The sequence below is a fragment of the Prunus avium genome, chromosome 3 (assembly GCF_965620075.1).
Source record: "Prunus avium chromosome 3, drPruAviu1.hap1.1, whole genome shotgun sequence".
Taxonomy (NCBI): Eukaryota; Viridiplantae; Streptophyta; class Magnoliopsida; order Rosales; family Rosaceae; genus Prunus; species Prunus avium.
The window spans coordinates 32,988,300-33,007,156 of NC_142286.1; the positions used below are offsets into that span (position 1 = coordinate 32,988,300).

At 37.1% G+C, this 18,857-nt stretch overlaps 3 protein-coding genes across 12 annotated transcripts; 1 reads left to right on the forward strand and 2 right to left on the reverse strand.

The window, feature by feature from the left end:
* Positions 1-201: 201 nt before the first annotated feature.
* On the reverse strand, positions 202-5,259 carry LOC110749973 (CCCH-type zinc fingerfamily protein with RNA-binding domain-containing protein). 9 transcript variants are annotated; one of them, XR_015834676.1, is made up of 9 exons: positions 4,964-5,259; positions 2,809-3,724; positions 2,561-2,728; positions 2,236-2,415; positions 1,468-1,544; positions 1,196-1,366; positions 995-1,099; positions 754-852; positions 202-644 (listed from the first exon to the last, which is right to left on the reverse strand). XR_015834676.1 is itself a non-coding variant. In XM_088251078.1 (9 exons), the coding sequence occupies exons 2-8, from the start codon at positions 3,708-3,710 to the stop codon at positions 783-785; spliced, it is 1,695 nt and encodes a 564-aa protein (XP_088107204.1). In that variant the 5' UTR covers positions 3,711-3,724; positions 4,964-5,259; the 3' UTR covers positions 202-644; positions 754-782. The 9 variants fall into 9 exon arrangements, 7 of the variants coding, with proteins under 7 accessions (XP_088107204.1, XP_088107202.1, XP_088107206.1 ...); XR_015834675.1 differs by having other exon boundaries at positions 754-855; XM_088251078.1 differs by having other exon boundaries at positions 973-1,099.
* A 3,493-nt stretch (positions 5,260-8,752) lies between these two features.
* VPS11 (vacuolar protein sorting 11) lies at positions 8,753-13,461 on the forward strand. The gene is made up of 5 exons (XM_021950182.2): positions 8,753-9,328; positions 9,535-9,714; positions 9,807-10,130; positions 10,210-11,982; positions 12,790-13,461. Exons 1-5 carry the CDS (start codon positions 9,110-9,112, stop codon positions 13,144-13,146), a joined length of 2,853 nt encoding a protein of 950 aa, XP_021805874.1. The 5' UTR covers positions 8,753-9,109; the 3' UTR covers positions 13,147-13,461.
* Positions 13,462-15,983: 2,522 nt separating this feature from the next.
* LOC110749982 (Sterile alpha motif (SAM) domain-containing protein) lies at positions 15,984-18,787 on the reverse strand. Of its 2 annotated transcripts, none has more exons than XM_021950215.2 (4): positions 18,630-18,787; positions 18,319-18,400; positions 16,846-17,038; positions 15,984-16,316 (listed from the first exon to the last, which is right to left on the reverse strand). In XM_021950215.2, the coding sequence occupies exons 2-4, from the start codon at positions 18,382-18,384 to the stop codon at positions 16,186-16,188; spliced, it is 390 nt and encodes a 129-aa protein (XP_021805907.1). In that variant the 5' UTR covers positions 18,385-18,400; positions 18,630-18,787; the 3' UTR covers positions 15,984-16,185. The 2 variants fall into 2 exon arrangements, with proteins under 2 accessions (XP_021805907.1, XP_021805908.1); XM_021950216.2 differs by having other exon boundaries at positions 18,535-18,757.
* Between the last annotated feature and the right edge of the window lie 70 nt (positions 18,788-18,857).

Consider the following 18,857-nt stretch of genomic DNA (forward strand, 5'->3'; position numbering starts at 1 on the left):
TGGTCTTAGGTTTGAACCCTCATGACACCTTATTAGTGTATGTGTGAGAAATCCTCATCCCTTTGTAGTTTAGACTATTCGCTTGTATTCACACACACACAAAATTATGAATAGAAGGGTGGTGGACCAATATGGCCCAACCTTATGTACAATGATCTTCAAATATAATCATGGGAACAAAATGAACAATTTTTCTAATCATACAGACAATAAAAGAGATGTATAAATAAAGCTCATCATCCATATAGTGCAAGGGCTTTAATATGTACTAAGGTAAACAGAAACCTTGTATAAATTATTGGAATTTGCTTCTAAGTGTTGCAGAGATCTCTACACCTTTTCTTCCTTACTCTGCACACTGCATATTTTTACTGCTACTTACTTTCTTCTTCAACTAAAGCAAACTATATCTCAGTCACTTGTAAAAACCCACTAGCCCTCTAGGGCCTCTTACTTGCTGCATCCTCTGTGATTACATTCTTTATAAAATAAAAAAAAGTAAAAGTAAAAGGCTTAAAAACCTGTCACATATTAGCTTTTGTGTCTTTTCTTCTTTGCAATCTCCTCCACCCAGTGTAACATGGGGAAGAACAGAATCTCTTCTACTGTTTCTCTCTTCTTCAGTTGGTATGAACTCTACTTAGCTGACAGACCGATGAAGTTGAGGTAAAATGAAATGAAAATAGAAGAATATGAAGGTCCTGTTGTATCGAAACCATGAATTAGTCTTAGTCTAGGAATCCGGTGCTCTACCTCTCTATAATTACGGTTTGTTTGAATCCCTACATAACTGTTGATATGCCACTCACTATTGGAGACGCAAATGGGCTCTCTGGAAGGTTAATTCCTTGGCTGCTGCATGGTATAAGAAACCAGGTATCAAAGAAAAGGGGAGGTTAAGAAAATAACCCAGATGAAAAAAATTGGTAAAAGTACTATGACTTCAATCTGAACAAGCATCTGTGTGTATACCTATCCTGGTCATTGTAATTACCGTTTATGTGCCCGATTTTGCCCTCACTGGTGGAACCATTATTCAAAACATCCAGCAAATAAGTAAATTCCTTTGCAGATGGGAATTCTGCTTGCTCTGCATGGGCTACAGTGACATCAGGGAAAAACATTAGCTAGGAAATCGTTGAAAGGAAACAAGAAAAAAGCTAGGCAAAAGAAACCGAAAAGTTGCATTGTATACCTTCTGGATGTTTGAACTCATCCATCGGGTAGCCATAATAGAAATGATGGGACAAGGGCTTAGCTGCCAAGTGCATCTCCGAAAGATGCCTTCTTTCAAGTTCGAGTGCTTGCTCATTTTCCACCATGAACTGCTTCCTTAAAAATCTTGCATCCTCACAAACTCCGGGCACTGTGCAAATCAGATAAATAAATGTGAATTAGGTAAAGGTGATTTTACAACCCAAAAAGGCTAAAATAGATAATTACTGCATTTATCTCAAATTTGCTTACTTGAGTGAAACTCTGAATCCGAATCAATGAAATGTGAATTGTAGCTCATAGAATGCTGCATTTTCTCTGAAAACTTCCTGGATAGATAGCTTAAACTTCAGAAATTTAAATACTAGTTGAAAATCATAGAGATGATGAAATGGAAAACATAATGTTCTTCTCAGATAATAAATAAGAGAATTTTCTGTTTTATTGTTATCAAAGGTTCTTCTCAGATGTTTTCAGAAACATTTCCAAAAGATTCATAAGCAGGAAACTAGGAAAGGGATATCCACCCTACTCTCTACAAATATGAGTTTTCTTCATACCATAATGTCATAACATGCAGTCATGACAGTTCTAGACTGAGATTAAGGGAAAACACAAAGGGAAAAACAATCTTCTAAAGCAGACTAATATCAAATGGAAGCAAGTTTCAACGTTCAACAACCGACAATAAGTATTCTAGGATGTTGACAAAGGTATGAACATCATACTAATTAATTCTAGCGGACAGCATTACTCCATTTAGAGAAAAAAAATTATGTTATATGTGCTTTTAGTTAATATTATAAGGCTAAAGGCCTTTCCTCATTTGAACTGCCACCGACAATAAGGGTGCTTCGATGGTAGGAAAAAAAAAAGTGGGAAATATCAGACAATAACTATTTGCTTATGAACCAGATAGTATTAAAAAGAAAAGGGTCGAGAAAGAAAAATACAGCTCAAATCTAAGCACAATAAAGATGATAAGGTTACTTCAACTTTGAACAAATAGAAAAGTTTTACCTGTCAACAAGCCTAGACTTTTCCCTGTAAGGCTTCACCAGAACACGAGCCCCACATACAAAATGGGGATTCCCTTTTGACAAAATATGCCTGACCGTCTCTGCATAAACAAAGGTGACAAACCCAAACATCCTCTTCTGTTGACATGGGATGCGTACATCTTGAACCGGCCCATATTTGCTACAAAATAATGATCAAAAAATAAAAATTGTGTAGACCAAGAGTCAAAGTATAAGCAAAGTGTAAGCAAATTCAAATAAGAGATAAACGACTCCAATAACAGTTCCTTACGAAAAGAAAAAAGAAATGCCTTAAACATCCTTACTTGAAGTAGTTGGAAACATCTTGCTCCGTGAAATTACTCTCAGCTGGAAAAGTAAGATAAATCTGTCGAGAACCAGCAATAATTCCACCAGGTTCAGTTTTCTCACCAGCATACTCTAAGTATTTTGGGATATCTTCTGCCAATATGACTGAGTGCTGTCCATGAGGCCTGTATAACAACTAAAGTCAAGCGCTTCTAGCAAGCAACATATGATGCATAAAAACCTTTAGCAATTAACAAAGAGTTACCTGTCAAGGAGTCGAATACTGTTCTTCAATCGAGCAAGAAGCTTGGTAAGGCTATAGCCAGCCTTACCATGTCTCTGGCTCTCTGTAAGGTATCCCTCAGCCTGTAAAGTCCTCCCATATTTCTCATAATACATCATTGGCAATGAGGCAATTGATATTGGGAACCCTCTTCTTGATTTCAAAAGCTCAATTATTTCAATCTCCAGCTTTTCAAGGGAGCCAGGAGAGACGACGTGATCATCATTTGAAAGCTCATTCAAATTTGGGTGAGAAAAGCTCTCTGCCATGGGATGGCCATGGAAGTACCTGCAGTTGCTCCCATGCTTACAGAACCCCTTATTGAAGTAATGGCAAACCTTAAGAGGAAACTCAGGCAAACTTGGAGACCTTCGACTAGTTCTCACACTCAATGCAGGTTCATGATAGCAGTAATTGCTTGAAAAGTCGGGCAAAAATTGCATCTGATTTTGGAGGCGATAATCTTCAATAGCTGAATCAGAGTACCCTGGTGGAACAAATTCTACATTTTGCAGTGGTTGCTGATCACCAGGCAGTTGGGGGTCCCTAAATGGATTCACTGCTCCGAGAGGTGTGGGAGATGAAATTGGTCGAGTTAAATTAGGAGTGTATGGAGTGAATTGTAAAGGCGGGTCTGAAACAGGAACTTGGTTCACCTGAGAAGGTGAGATTGGAGCAGACACTGCCAGTTTGCATAACCCAAGCTCAGTTTTCGCTTTGTTAATCAAAGACTGGATCAAATTATCAGGGCTGAACGCCAGTCGAATCATGTCACGCTCACCATGGTCTTGCAACAGAAGATACCCTATTATCTTAGACACATTTTCAGGCTCTATTTTCTGGATCCTATTGTACACTACTTTTGTGGACTCAGAAAAATCCATCTCAGATTGCAGCCCTGCAGAAGACAAGTACATTCAAAGGTACACATTATTATAAAAGGTAGGAATAGCAATGCAAATTAACACTTATAGAAAGTTAGTTGGTAATCCAACTATGTCCCAGAAAACATTAATGTGGTGGGAGATATTAATTTCTTTCTCAACAACCAGAAAATTATGCGGATCTAGTGATAAACAAACCCATGAGTAAATTCATATAATCTTCAAGCAGCAATGCTATTTCTGGTATATATAAAAAGCCTATTTCAAAGAGTACCAAATAAATGAAAACAAAATTAGGGGGAGAACACCAAAAAGGAAACCTTGTTGGTTCATGCATAATCAACTTCTATATCTGCTCCTCCTACTGAAACAAGTTGCAGGCAACATTTAAAGTTGAAATTTTCAAACAAAAGTGGCAGATGGATATAACCAAACAAAAGCAGCAAAATCATTACCACAAAAACAGAAGCATCAACGCCATAAGGAAAAGGGATTCAGCAGCAAAAGGAGACATTTATTTCTCTAATTAGCAGCGTCTATATTAACCTACTTTAATTAAAATTTTAAATTGTAAAAATATAAATAAATAAATAAATAAAAAGCAAAAGGAGGAGAAGGAGTTTACTTTTGGGGGAAAAACAAAAAAACAAAAAACAGTGCTTCTGAATTATTTGCCGATTTGAAGGACAAGTGAAACCTGGAAGGCATCTTCTTCCATAGGAAACAGTAAGAAGAACATACTGTCAATAAACAGTCACATAAAATATTTTCATATGCTTGCCAGCCAGAAGGGAACCAAAACATTTTAATTTTGTCCTCATAAGAAAAAAGAAAAAAGCCTTTTCATTTCTTAAATGCAAGAGAAGATTACAGAACTCAAGTGAAAACCAACATCTTTCGAAAAACACAACCATTTACCCACAACATTTTCCTGAACAAACACTTGTCCAGGATCAAGAAATTGAGGAATAAAATGAAGAAAAGAGCAAAAAGAACAGGAGAGAGAGAGAGAGAGAGAGAGAGAGAGAGAGAGAGAGAGAGAGAACTAGTTTTCAGAAGTTGAAGCAAGAGAGACACAAAAACACAGGATTTAAGTTGCTAGCTATTTTTTTTATTTCTTATATCACAGATATGGAACACCTCTAGAAGTCAAAAGACCAAAACTTTGGCCATAATTGAGCATCAAAATGAAACAAAAACAACATGAAATGGCAGCATGGAACCATTAATGAGAAAAGATCTGACATACCCACCAAATCTTTTAAGAGCCTCAATATGAAACAAAGTCAAAGGAACCAATCCAAGGCCCAAAACTCCTCCATAACCATGATTGATTGCTCACTCTCTTCCTTCCTCTCTATCTCTCTCCTCCCTCTGCCTCTCTCTCCTCCCTCCTTCTGTGTTCTTCGCTATTTTTATCTTCTTCTCCTATTATATTCCAATTCTCTGAACCAGAAAGGACACATTCTTAACAAAAAGCAAAATGACAGAAAGGATAGAGCTTTAGGGGGAGGGCGCCTTGTCTTTAGTTCAAATCAACACACACTTACAAATATATACAAACCACCCTCTCTTCTTACTCTCCTCAAAAATCACATGAAAAATTACAAATTCTTTTTTTTTTTCTTTTTAAATTGAACTGAATTGTTATTATTTTTAAATTAAAATAATTAATAATATTAAAAAGCACACCACTCTGTCTCTCTACACTCTCTCACTGCTTGTTGTCACTCTTATCCTAATGTGTCCGGCTTCTCTGTTTTTGCTGAATTGTATAAATTAAATATTATTATATTCATTTCAAAAATTACAGGGTGTAGTCTACTTGTCGTTACAGAAATTTGCGGGAAATTATGGAAAATGAGCCTGGATTTTCGAAACAGCCTCCAACTAAAATTCCCAATTTCTCCTCCACCTATTTTGAAATGGTCCTTCCATTCCAGTTATCTTCTTTTTTTGTTTTCTTAACAAATTTATTTATTTTTTATAATAAAAATCATAATAAGAATACATGTTTTTCGGAAATACCTATGTGTCCTATGTGGGTTCAGCCTGTCCTGTTGTCTTGTCTATACAGTAGATGGCTGACATGCAGTGATCTTTGGGCCCACACGGGCAGGATGAGCGGTTTGGATTTAATCTTCACGTTGGGGTTTGGGGTGCGAAAATATAATCTGCCAACTGCATGCTCGCCACGTGGCAGGTTGCAGCGAGATACAATCTGTTTTCCTTTTTTTTGTAATTTTCGAGGGGTTGATGTTTTTGTGGATAAATAACTGTGGTGCACTTTAGGTTATTAAAGCTAACGTGGGACCTACGTCGTAATCATCCGTACCCACCAATCCTAGTTGGCGGTCTGTGGGTCCCCGATTTAAAGAGCTCAGTTCACTACTCCGTGATTGGTGGTTGAATTTTTCTCTTTTCTTTTTCTTTTTGGGAAAAGAAAAAATACAAATAATAATGAATTCGTTATTGTACTTCGTATTAGTAGATGATTAGCTTCGTATTTTAATGAGCACAAAACCCAATTTTTATTTTTTTATTTCACGTTGGTTTTTTAAAAAATAAAAGGAAAAACATGTGCACCACTTAGGAAGTGTAATATACTAGAATATATTGATAAAAATTAAGAAAAATAAAAAAATAAGTTGGGTAATAAAAGAAAGGGTAGGGGTAATTTAGGGACAAAATATTTTGTTTGATCACTGCGTAGTGACCTATTCAAAAGGAAAATATACACGTGAACAAATTTAACAAATGTGATACTGTAAATCTAATCTAGATTCACAAATTGAGAAATGCTTGGGAGGTTATTTTTCTCCGGCAGAAGGGGAGAAGGGGAGCTTTCTGTTGATTAAGTCGCCTAATTGAGTTTTTAGTAATATTGTTATTCTATTTCAAAATACTATTTATATTTTAGAACATTCCACTATATGATGTTATAATTACTGAGGATATGCGAACGGAGAGAGCAGAAACACGCTTAATACAATCGACATTGTAAATTAAGTCAATTGATCAAAACAATGTGTCAAATCCACTTCTCCGTAAATCAAAATAGTTTAAAATATTATAGCCGCTTGACTTAATAATAATAATAAAGATTAAGAATAAGAATTTAATTTATGGAAGGGAAGATGATGAGTGCATTTGTGACCTAGTAGTATGATTGAGGAATGTGATATGGACACCCTTGTCAATATCAGCCAACATAATTAAATGAAACGACGCTGACGTCCCTCTGGCTTTATTCGGCACTTGTTCTAATCCAAATCCAATAAATCCCAATTAAATAATTTTAAGATCATGGGCATCGTGATTATTTAATGTCTACAACATACTTAATAGCATTAATGTTACAATTACATAAATAATTATACCAACACAACAACACCATAATCCACCTACTTATAATACTTTTTGGTTCAATGCGAGGTACGTATTTTATCACCCAAGTTATAAATTCAAACATATTAGAACCGTAAAACAAATCTATGAGTGGCAGATTAGTGGTTTAGACTAGTGAAAAATGACCTTGACACGCAGATTAGTGGTTTCATATTTAAACTTCGATAGTACCTTGGTAGTGTGTATGTGAGAAACCCCCTCCCCTTATAACATAGATTAGCGCTTCTACTAAAAAGAAAAACAAATCTATGATTTATTTATTTATTTAACCTAGTATTCTAGAAAAGTTTGGGAGAAATTTTATACAAAAATTAAAAAGCAAAAAGAGAAAGGAAAAGACGCAAAAATTATAGTTTCTTCACATGCGTTCAACTAATCATCTCTAGCTTCTTCTTTTTTCCAGGCAACATGTGGTTCACAAATACAAACAGAGAGACAAAAAGGGTGTTGAAAGTTATGCAGGGAAAAGGAAAAATTTGGCCCACTTTTTCATGAGATCACAAACAAAAACAACTATCATCTATCTGTATCTTCCCACCCAACTTGATCAACCCTAGCTAGAACTTTACTGTGTTCCATGTATGTGGCGGCTTGAGTTTGATGGTTTTGGCATGTTAGCCATGGCATGGCCCAATTGGTAACGTCAAGCAATTGAGTGGCAGGCCTGGAGATTTAGAGGGCAACCTTATCAGGATGCTGCGAGGTTTGAACACTCATAAAAATCCATTTTTACAATTGATGTTACCATCTGATCTGGATATGATTTTGTTGTAGCATGTTTGGTTTGTGGTAGTGTAAGGTGTGACAACTATTGACAAGATAGGAAAACGAAACATGTTTGTGATTGGTAAAACAGAACTTTGACCCGAGTTATCATGTTCTAATAGATTTTGTTGTAATATATTTAGGGCTTGTTTGGGAGTGATTTTGAATAGACTAGAATCACTTATGAAAAGAAGCATCTCCTACGCGAGTTGAAACATAACGAGTTTAAGTTGGGGATAAGAAGAAGGCACATCAATAACTTTTAACCAACTCTCCCATGCATAGCTCTAACGAATTGTTGACCTAGTGTCGGGCTTCTTGGTCAAATGCAAGCAATCACATGAGTCTACTAATAGGCCAAGGCCCACACCATGTGCATGTGATGCTGGGTCAATAAAACCCAACCATATACCATCCAGGGCTCCAATAATTTTCTCAACTTTTTTTGGGAAAATTTCATGCACATTTTTTTTATTTTTTTGGGGTTTTTTAACCATAAGAATAAAAAAAAAAATCAGATGGAGGGAGGAAAATTCGAACTCAGAGCGTTGATTGTGAAGATACATCTTTAAATTCTCACATCACAAATGAGGTTTACTATCGTTCATGAGATATGAACTTACGACCTTCTCCAACGAACTGAAGACTTGATTTTTTTTTGGGCCTTACTATATGTGTGAAAATAGAGAGTGGAAGATTGGGCCTTCAAAGATATGTATCCCACGAAAGCCCAATAACTGAGATATCAACTGATCAAGTCACAAATTGTAAATTCATTTTTACCCTAGATAAAAACAAAACTTCGACCCTAGTAAAAACGAAGAGAAAAACAAAACTGTTTTAAGTTGCAGAAGTTTCCGAAAAAAGGAAGCTTATTGAAGGACCTCTGCATTTTCCTGCATTTTTTTTTCAAATCTCAACCATCCAAATAATCCAACAGCTTAAAGTAGGCCACATCAGCAAAGAAACGACATCGTTTATAACTTTCTGGCTTATTCCGGAATACCATTTTGACTGTAATCATTCTTCTGCAACCGCCGTAGAACCCGACCCGATTATCAGAGAGAAGGAGGAAGACGATTTTCAGAAAGAGAGAAAGGAAATGGCTTTCTGAGGTTTTGACGCCAAGTAGTTGGCTTTGGCCCTCGATCTCAGCTCTTGAAAATTGAAATCAGAGCCGCCCGATCTGCGAGCTTATCAATTACTGGAAAACAAGAGAGTTCGCAATGTACCAGTGGAGGAAATTCGAGTTCTTCGAGAAGAAATTGGCGGGAAAGTGCTCGATTCCCGAGGAAGTGAGCGGAAGGATCGAGTGTTGCTCGAGCGGCAGAGGGAAGGTGGTGATCGGTTGCGACGACGGCACCGTGAGCTTCCTCGATCGCGGCCTCAACTTCAGTTATGGCTTTCAAGCTCACTCCTCCGTACTCTTCCTTCAGCAGCTCAAGGTTAGCCTCCATTTACAACATTTTATCTTGATGTAGTGATTTTGTATTTGGTTCTCCGGGAAGTTTGGAAAACAGAAAAAGAAGGATTTGGGAAATTTTGGGACTTTGGAACTTTGATTTCTGGATGTTAGGTTTAGTTTCATTTTTTCAGTAATTGTTTAGGAGATGACACGTTTGTTGATTTTCTCCTGTTATTATTAAATCAGCAACGCAACTATTTGGTGACAATCGGAGAAGATGAACAAATTACTCCGCAGCAATCGGCAATGTGCCTTAAGGTTTTCGACCTGGATAGAATGCAGTCGGAGGGCACGAGCTCGAGCTCAACGAGCCCTGATTGCATTGGGATCTTGAGGATATTCACCAACCAATTTCCTGAAGCAAAGGTAGTGCATATGCCCAATTATTGGAATTTGTGAAACCTTGAATTCGATTGAAACAATAGGGTTTTGAGTCTAGTTTTGGCTTATTACTGCAGATTACGTCGTTTCTAGTACTAGAGGAAGCACCTCCAATACTGCTTATAGCTATTGGCTTAGATAATGGTTGCATTTACTGCATTAAAGGGGATATTGCGCGAGAACGTATCACCAGGTTCAAGCTTGAGGTTGATAATCTCTCTGACAAGAGCCAGTCCTCGGTGACGGGACTGGGGTTCAGAGTAGATGGTCAGGCCCTTCAGTTGTTTGCCGTGACTCCATCTTCTGTGAGCTTGTTCATCTTGCAGAATAAAACTTCAAGGGGGCAAACCCTAGATCAGATTGGAAGTAATGCCAACAGTGTTGCCATGAGTGATCGCTCGGTATGCAATCCAGCCTCATCTTCGTTGGTGCATTTTCATGTATATCTTAGCATTTTATTTATTTATTTATTTTGATCAGGAATTGATAATTGGTCGACCTGAGGCTGTGTATTTTTATGAAGTTGATGGGCGAGGCCCTTGTTGGGCTTTTGAAGGACAAAAGAAATTTTTGGGGTGGTTTCGTGGATACCTTCTGTGTGTTATTGCAGATCAAAGAAATGGCAACGATACTTTCAATATTTACGACCTGAAGAACCGTCTAATTGCCCACAGCCTAGTGGTTAAAGAGGTTTCTCACATGCTTTGTGAATGGGGTAACATAATACTTATAATGGCTGACAAGTCAGCTTTGTGCATCGGGGAGAAGGATATGGAGAGCAAGTTAGATATGCTCTTTAAGAAGAATCTTTATACTGTTGCCATCAACCTTGTTCAGAGTCAGCAAGCGGATGCTGCCGCAACTGCAGAAGTGCTAAGAAAGTATGGGGATCATCTGTATAGCAAGCAAGATTATGATGAGGCAATGGCTCAGTACATCCATACCATTGGTCACCTTGAGCCTTCTTATGTGATACAGAAGTTTCTAGATGCACAAAGAATCTACAACCTTACAAATTACTTGGAAAAATTGCATGAGAAGGGTCTTGCTTCTAAAGATCATACCACTCTTCTACTGAATTGCTACACCAAATTGAAAGATGTTGACAAGCTGAATGTGTTCATTAAAAGCGAGGATGGTTTTGGAGAACATAAGTTTGATGTGGAGACTGCAATAAGAGTCTGCCGTGCGACCAACTACCATGAGCATGCAATGTATGTTGCTAAAAAGGCAGGGAAGCACGAATGGTACTTAAAGATCTTACTTGAAGACCTTGGCCGATACGAGGAAGCCTTGCAATATATTTCAAGCCTTGAACCAAGCCAAGCTGGAGTGACAGTGAAAGAGTATGGTAAGATTCTTGTAGAGCACAAGCCTGTGGAGACAATTGAGATACTTATGAGGCTGTGCACTGAAGATGGAGAATCAAGCAAGAGAGGAGCCGCTAATGTTGCATACTTAAATATGTTGCCATCTCCTGTTGATTTTCTTAACATCTTCATCCATCATCTGCCTTCGCTTATGGATTTTCTTGAAAAGTATACCAACAAGGTGAAGGACTCTCCTGCTCAAGTAGAAATCCATAACACACTCTTGGAGTTGTACTTGTCCAATGACTTGAGCTTCTCATCAATATCACAAGCTAGCAACGGTGAAGATCTAAATCTCAGGGCTAGATCAGGTGCAACTGCAACGTCAAGATCAGGGTCCAATGGGAAATTTATTGCTGATGGCAAAGATTCAAATAAGGAAAAGGACCGTCTGGAAAAGCAAGAGAAAGGGCTACGACTGCTTAAGAGTGCATGGCCATCTGAGCTGGAACATCCACTTTATGATGTTGATCTTGCCATAATCCTTTGTGAAATGAACGAATTCAAGGAAGGCCTTCTCTATCTATATGAAAAAATGAAACTCTATAAAGAGGTGATTGCTTGCTACATGCAAGCTCATGATCATGAGGGTTTGATTGCATGCTGCAAACGACTAGGGGATTCAGGTAAGGGTGGGGACCCAACTCTGTGGGCAGATCTGCTAAAATATTTTGGGGAACTTGGAGAAGATTGCTCCAAGGAAGTGAAGGAAGTTTTGACATATATAGAAAGGGATGACATCTTGCCTCCTATTATTGTTCTTCAAACACTGTCCAGAAATCCATGTCTCACACTCTCTGTCATTAAGGATTACATTGCTCGAAAGCTTGAACAAGAATCAAAGTTGATTGAAGAGGACCGTCGAGCTATTGAGAAGTATCAGGTTAGTGCTTATTTTTTGCAGCTGTCATTGTTAACTTGTTTATTATACCTCTTCTTTCATTTCACTGGCCTCCAGTAAAAGTTGGTTAACATTTTTTGTTCCTTCTTGAAGTCTTCCTTGGAAACTTTTGTAATGACATGATTGTGATCTTGTCAAAGCAGAGTGTATCAAATAAGTTTGCATGACTATCTAGTTAGGTTTAAAATGTATGAACAATAAGAAAGAAAAAAAAACACAGAAGTGTTTCAAATAGCTATGAGATAAGTGCATCACGGAAAAAGAAAATCTAGGGATCATCTTCAGGGTTCTTGGATAAGGTTACATTGAACTGACTTCTATTTTTTGTTTTGTTTTGTTAGACATTGAACTGAAAATCTAGATTTTGGACAATTCAACATTTTCTTGACCAGTGAAAGTGTTTCTTTGAAGGAAATTGGCATATTATTTAGCAAGTGAGAAAATAATCCAAAGAACTTTAACAAACTCTTCAGTCTAAACAAGGGAAATGATCAGGCATGTTTGGCATGTCATAGTTCTTTTATCTATATTACATGAGTAGGTGAAGCTGAGTCTTTCTCATGAAAGATATCTTGATCTAAAGTAATCAATACAGGACAGGCATGATGGTACTCTTCCTGATTTCTGATGAGAATATACATTTGTGTGTGTGTGTATTGGACCAAAAATAAATCATCTGCAAAAAACAAACACACTTAACACCATTTTAGGTTTCAATTCAAACTATTGTGTGGTTGTTTCGTGTGTGCATGTGTGAGAGATTATCTAATGAACCCTTTAATTCTTCAGGAAACCACATCGGCAATGAGAAAAGAAATTCAGGATCTTAGGACAAATGCTAGAATTTTTCAGCTCAGCAAGTGCACTGCATGTACTTTCACTCTTGATCTCCCAGCTGTGCATTTTATGTGTATCCACTCATTCCATCAGCGATGTCTCGGCGATAATGAGAAAGAATGTCCTGTATGTGCTCCGGAATACAAATCTGTGCTAGAAACGAAAAGAAGTTTAGAGCAGAACTCCAAAGATCAGGATCGGTTCTTCCAGCAAGTTAAAAGTTCGAAGGATGGTTTTTCTGTGATCGCTGAGTATTTTGGGAAGGGGGTCATTAGCAAAACCAGTAGTGGACCCACAGGTGGTTCTTGATCAGCAGCAGTTCTTTCAGCTGTGGCGTATGAGGTTTGTTAACTGTGTTCAGAATACTCAACAGCTTAAACCATGCCCATGTGGGTTTGGAATTTTAGAGATATGGAAGGTTGAGCAACTTTGGATTTCCTTCCTTTAGTGGGCATTGGATGACTGGGCTTCTTGTTCTTGTTTTGTTTCCCAAAGTTTGGAGGAGTGAAATCTTTTGTCTTTTTTTTTGGCGGATCAAAATGGTATATCCTGAAACAGTTTTGCGGATCTGTATTAATTCGAAAAATAAACTGAAATTTGTGAGTAAAAGGCATTGTTATATAACTTAATGTTCCCACTTCTCACTTTCTAGCAGCTTTGGAAAACACCCTTATCATATATCAGCTCGTCACATCACATACTATTGAGTTGTTTAGATTTTACTTAACCCGGTGTTTTTTACTAGTTACTCGTCCTTCTTCAATAAAAATTCTATCGCCCTTCTCTCCAAAAAAAAAAAGTTAAATTTTTCTTCCTCACTAATCAAAATTAGCATCGGGGAAAAAATTACCGAATTATCAGCCTTAATTTCAACTCGAATTAAATTTGAGATTTTCTATTTAAACCCCACACTTCTCTTTGTTCACCCCAATACTTAAATCATTAAGCTGTAAATTTCATTATTGTGTAAAAAGACAAAAAAGGTCATCCAACTTAATAATTAACCCTAGTACATCTATACACACACCCCACCACTCTTTATATTAAGTTTTAGAAAAATACAAACTCTTCTACATCCTATTTAAATTGAATCAGGACAGAGGTAAGGTATAAATTGGATCAGATCAGGACAAACTCCTCTACTTGAAAATAGGTAAAGTTGTTCTCTTTCTCTCAAAAGTATTAAATTTCGGATTTGGGGTTCCATTTGTTTGTGTTTTTTTTTGCTAGGAACAAAGAAAATTGTGGGGTTTAAATAGAAAATCTCTTTTATTTCTTATTTTTTTCAGTTTGGGGTATATTTAAGGGTAGTTTGGAAAGATAGTGGGGTTTTCTTAGAAATTGCGAAAATTTAAATTAAAAGATGGGGTGAACTTAGAACACGGGGTGAACTAAGAGAAGTGTGGGGTTTAAATAGAAAATCTCTTAAATTTTAATTTGCCAAACTGTAAATCTAGGTTGATGGAACTGTGGAACGTGCTGTTTACTATTCAGGTGACCTAGGATGGTATAGTTGTTGACAATGACAACTTCTAATCATTATATATCTATCTGTAGCATACGCATCCATTCTATCCATTTGTTTGACTGGCCCAGATTGAAAGGTACACGGTAGCTTATGGAATCAGTTGGTGGTTAAATTCTTCCAAAGGGGAGAATCCTAGGCCCCTAACAATAATTTTCAAGCTTAACCTACTCCTTTGAATGTGGCCATTGTCTATATATTATCCGAGAATCTAAAGCTGTAAATATTTTGAATGTGTTCATAAGTTAAATCTGAATGTTCATGTATTATGAGCTTCACATGCATCAAACAAGAGTTAATCTGATCGTTCATGCATGCGTTGTGAGCTTCATATGCATCAATAATCAGGAATTTCTCACGTTGGCAACTCATAATAAAGTACTCTTTATTGCTTGAACAAATATGATTCTAGTGTAAATAATTAGTGAGAAGTGCTTTTTGATTGATGATATGCATGAAAATATATCACATTGGTACTTTTTCATTGTTCGAGAAGTCCCCACGATAAGTCACACCTGTATAATCTGTTGAAAAGGTCATATATTTTTTATCATGTTCGATGATGGCTCATGTTTTGCAGTTGTCCTATCAATAGAAGTCTATGGTAGACCATTGCTGTCGGCGCGTACCCAACCTGCCATGTTGGTTCATGCAAGGTTTGTGCAATTTATTAGCAGTTCCCCAACCCATAGTGCTTGGGACAATAACCATGGGAGCGTGCGAGACTCTCAACCGTTAATGCATTGGAATAGAACCGTTAATGCATTGAAATGGACGTCATCCATGTACGTGTTAGCAATGATTTCTTAATCAACTTTTTTGAATTGGAGATGATAAAATAAATATCTAACTTGGATGTAAACAAGCACAAGTGAACCCTTTTCGACCGAAAAAAAACACTGTGAACCCTAGACATCCCATCCATGCTCACCCTTTTCAGCTTGATGGTAAAACACCACCCAGAAAGGCCAAGTCCGGATTCAGGCCCTCGCCTCAGCAAATATTAAACAATGGTTTTATAATGTTAGTCCACATCCAATCGAGCAGTACACCAAATCTCTCGACATCCCCTTTTTGGTTATGTAGAGACAGCCGAATCAAACCATGTTGTCTTTGTCTTCCATGTCTCTCATCTAACCCTACTTTTATTAATGGCAACTTATAATGGGGGTTCCAACAACTGCTTAAACAATTATAAGCAGCTTCCCCGACACCTCTGGAACTCCTCCGAAACTTCAGTTTCCGGGTAAATGCAGAGTCCTGTGACAAAATCAACTCAAGGATGCTCCCTTAGTTACATTCCGAGAACCTTGATCACCACCAACTTCCAAGATCTAAAAAGAGGTAATTTGACTACTTGAGTTTGAAGATAAATTGACTTTATCTATAAACTTCCAATCGAATACAGACATTATACAAATTGTCAATTTCTACATTTCCCGCATTTTGTGATCATCAAACCAGTGAAACTGACCCAAACACTAACAATCGAACTCAAAGATCAAAATCATTACAGAAAATCACTACTTTAAGGGGAAACAGTAACTTTATAAACATGGGTTGGATGATCTGCAACAAGAACTTGATTGCCTCATCATGGTTCTCAAAGTAAACAAACATATGAAGATCAAAAGACCAGCGATAGATACATTAAAGGCTATATAAAAACAGAGTTCTCCAAAGAAGAACAAGCATGTAACTTGACAGACTCGAGAGAAGAAAAAAAAACGAAAAAAGTACTTTCCTACTCTGTTCTCTAGGCCAAAAAAAAAAGAAAAAAAAAGAAAAAAGAAAATATACGTAGGTACATATAAGATCATCCTTTATGGTTCCAGCTTCAAGGAAACAACCCGTGATTGTCTGTTACGCTTTGCCACCTTGACAAATACTACTGAGAGGCAAGATGGAGCCCACCATGGCCTGCGGACCTTTTGCTCCCCTTTCAGGCAAGCCACTGGACATAAACTTGATTTTAGCACACACACAGATGGTATCTAAATGCAATTCAAATTTCAGAGGAAAAAGGCATATATATGTAGCTCAAGGGAAATATGATTCCAGAATGGTTTAAATTCTCAACTTGCTAGGATAGATAATGAGATAAAGAGAGAGTTTCACAATGCTATTGAATGAGGCATAGGAACGGTTTCTTAGTGTCAGCGTGCTACGCCATCAGTAGACATTTGAGTGCATGAAATGAATGGATCATGCATGGCCAGTCTATCTCACCAATCCGTATACTCTACAAATACTCTCTTTTCTGTTTTACTTTTGGAATAATTATATTTTCCATTAATCAAATGTCATACGTACTTGTGCATAGAAAATGCAACAGAAAGATAATCACAACCCTTATTCCAATCTATTTATCCAATAACTCTAGAGACCAAATGAACTTTTTGATATAAGAATGAACACAAAGACATTCACATTTTTTTTCACAGCATGATAAAGACTGATAGGAAAATTTCTAGGCTACAGACCTTTAATTCGCCTTAGTTCCTTACACAGCGTGATAAAGTCTCCCCATTTCATGTGGCACCGTCTTATAAACCGAAGAATCTGCTCAGTAGTAAACATTGACATGCCTTCCAGGTATTCTCCATTGACACCATTTTCCTTAAAAGTTTGCCGGTAACTGCCGAGGTTTATCTCTTCCAACCACAAACCGACATCCTGTACGAAAGGGGAAAATAAACATGAGAATACATGTGGGTGAGCCATATGTCTTTATATTCGTTTTATTATATAAGGCCAAAAAATATGTACATGAGGCCTTCATCAGGGCACATGATAAACTCAGGCTATTAAGTCACTGTTGTTATAATATAACAGTCCCTCCAACCCAAATAAAAAAATAAAAAAACCAATATTCACCCAAATTTTTGTTCAGGACAACCTTAAACTTAGGGCAATTTAAACTCTGTCTTTTGAGATTATCCGACTAGAGTTCATCCATATCAACCGGCATCACCTCACATGGCAAAGTAATGTTTTTGTCTGTAACTTGGCTGTGTTTAATTTTAATATCAATAATCCCCTGTAGTCACAAAATATCTGTCCCCAGAGGTAATCCTAAGATTCCTAAGACCAATAGTAATGTGTTTGTCTCATTATTTTCACTGTAACGTACTTACTCATAGCTACTAATAGTTAGGTAGAGGCATCTTTAGCAGAACTTCAGAGTCAAAGACCACATTCAAGCTTTAGCTCATAGTTTTGTTCACTTGTGAAGTTGTTAAAAAAAAAAAAATCCATTCATCATTCTATGGCCCGGGAAACAATTTCCGCACCCCAAGATGAGGAGGGTCCTGACCAAGTGAATAGCAACAGATAATACGGCATTGCATTAACAACAAACTATTGTTCTGTAGCATTTTAGAATCGTTTTATAAAGTGGCAAAGAGTCAAACGCCTGACACCACAAGAACCATAACTCAAAGAAAGAAGATTGTGTCGAATAATAGCTGGAGGAGGATGAATTGATGAGTGAAGGAAGGCAATTATTTCCGGTAATAACAACATGAGATGGATTCATATGAAACTGATGAATTTCCCAGCTTGCCAAGTATGAAGGATAATTAGCAGATTACATGGAAGTCTCCTCTATTTCGATTCATTAAGTTGGTCTTTTTCACAATAATCAAAACTAAAACCTACAACTTGATAACTGTTCCCAGTATCAACCCCATAAAAAAGTAAATACATCACAAGATGTTAACAAAACCCCAAAATTTCAAAAAGTTAATACATACAAACACACATATATACAAAGCCTAACTCAAAGAGAAACAGATGTATGAGCTACCAATAAATTACCAAAAAAAATGAAGAGTCAAAATCAGATGTCCCAAACAACAATTCCCCAATACCAACGCACAAGATCTACTTGATTGAATGAGAAATATCCAAAAACAAAGACAGAAAAAGAGGAAAAGAGACTGAAAATTGGTTACCTCAACAGTCCAAATGAAGAAATCAAGAGGCTCTGGTGGGTGTTCTTTGCTCATCTCCCTATTCATAACGCCTTTTCAAGACCTTCAAATCATTCACAACCCAAACACACTCTCAGTCACAGAGACGACACAAAGAGTAAAGAGCTTAAAAATAAATTTTCACAAAAATAAAAATAAAAATAAATAACAGCTTGGTCTAAGACGAGTGGCAGTTACTGCGATCCGAATTTTCTTCGTTTTTTTTTTCTTCCGTTTGTTGTATTTTCTGGGAGACCAAACAGAAAGTTAGAGAAAGCTGGATTGGGACTTACCGTGCGGAAGGTGAGTGAGAATTTTGAGGGTATAAATTCTCTACATTTGTTTCAGAGCTTAAAGAGAGAGAAAGTAAGAAGAAGTCTGAAGCTGATGACTCATTTGCTTTCTTGCCCACTCTTTTTTTCTGTCTCTTAATGGAGTTGATGGGCCTCCATTTTTCTCCTTTATTTTCCCTTTTAATTTCTCTTAATTATCATTGCTAAATTTCATATAATAACACTAAA

Coding starts and splice junctions, on each gene's coding strand:
- LOC110749973 (XM_088251076.1), bottom strand. CDS start 3,710: ATGGATTTTTCTGAGTCCACAAAAGTAGTGTACAATAGGATCCAGAAA. Junction 2,729..2,808: donor AGTATTCGACTCCTTGACAG/GTAACTCTTTGT, acceptor GTTGTTATACAG/GCCTCATGGACAGCACTCAG. Junction 2,416..2,560: donor GATGTTTCCAACTACTTCAA/GTAAGGATGTTT, acceptor ATTATTTTGTAG/CAAATATGGGCCGGTTCAAG.
- VPS11 (XM_021950182.2), top strand. CDS start 9,110: ATGTACCAGTGGAGGAAATTCGAGTTCTTCGAGAAGAAATTGGCGGGA. Junction 9,715..9,806: donor ACCAATTTCCTGAAGCAAAG/GTAGTGCATATG, acceptor TTATTACTGCAG/ATTACGTCGTTTCTAGTACT. Junction 11,983..12,789: donor GAGCTATTGAGAAGTATCAG/GTTAGTGCTTAT, acceptor TTAATTCTTCAG/GAAACCACATCGGCAATGAG.
- LOC110749982 (XM_021950215.2), bottom strand. CDS start 18,384: ATGAATAGGGAGATGAGCAAAGAACACCCACCAGAGCCTCTTGATTTC. Junction 17,039..18,318: donor TCTTCATTTGGACTGTTGAG/GTAACCAATTTT, acceptor CCTTTCGTACAG/GATGTCGGTTTGTGGTTGGA. Junction 16,317..16,845: donor GGAACTAAGGCGAATTAAAG/GTCTGTAGCCTA, acceptor GTTTATGTCCAG/TGGCTTGCCTGAAAGGGGAG.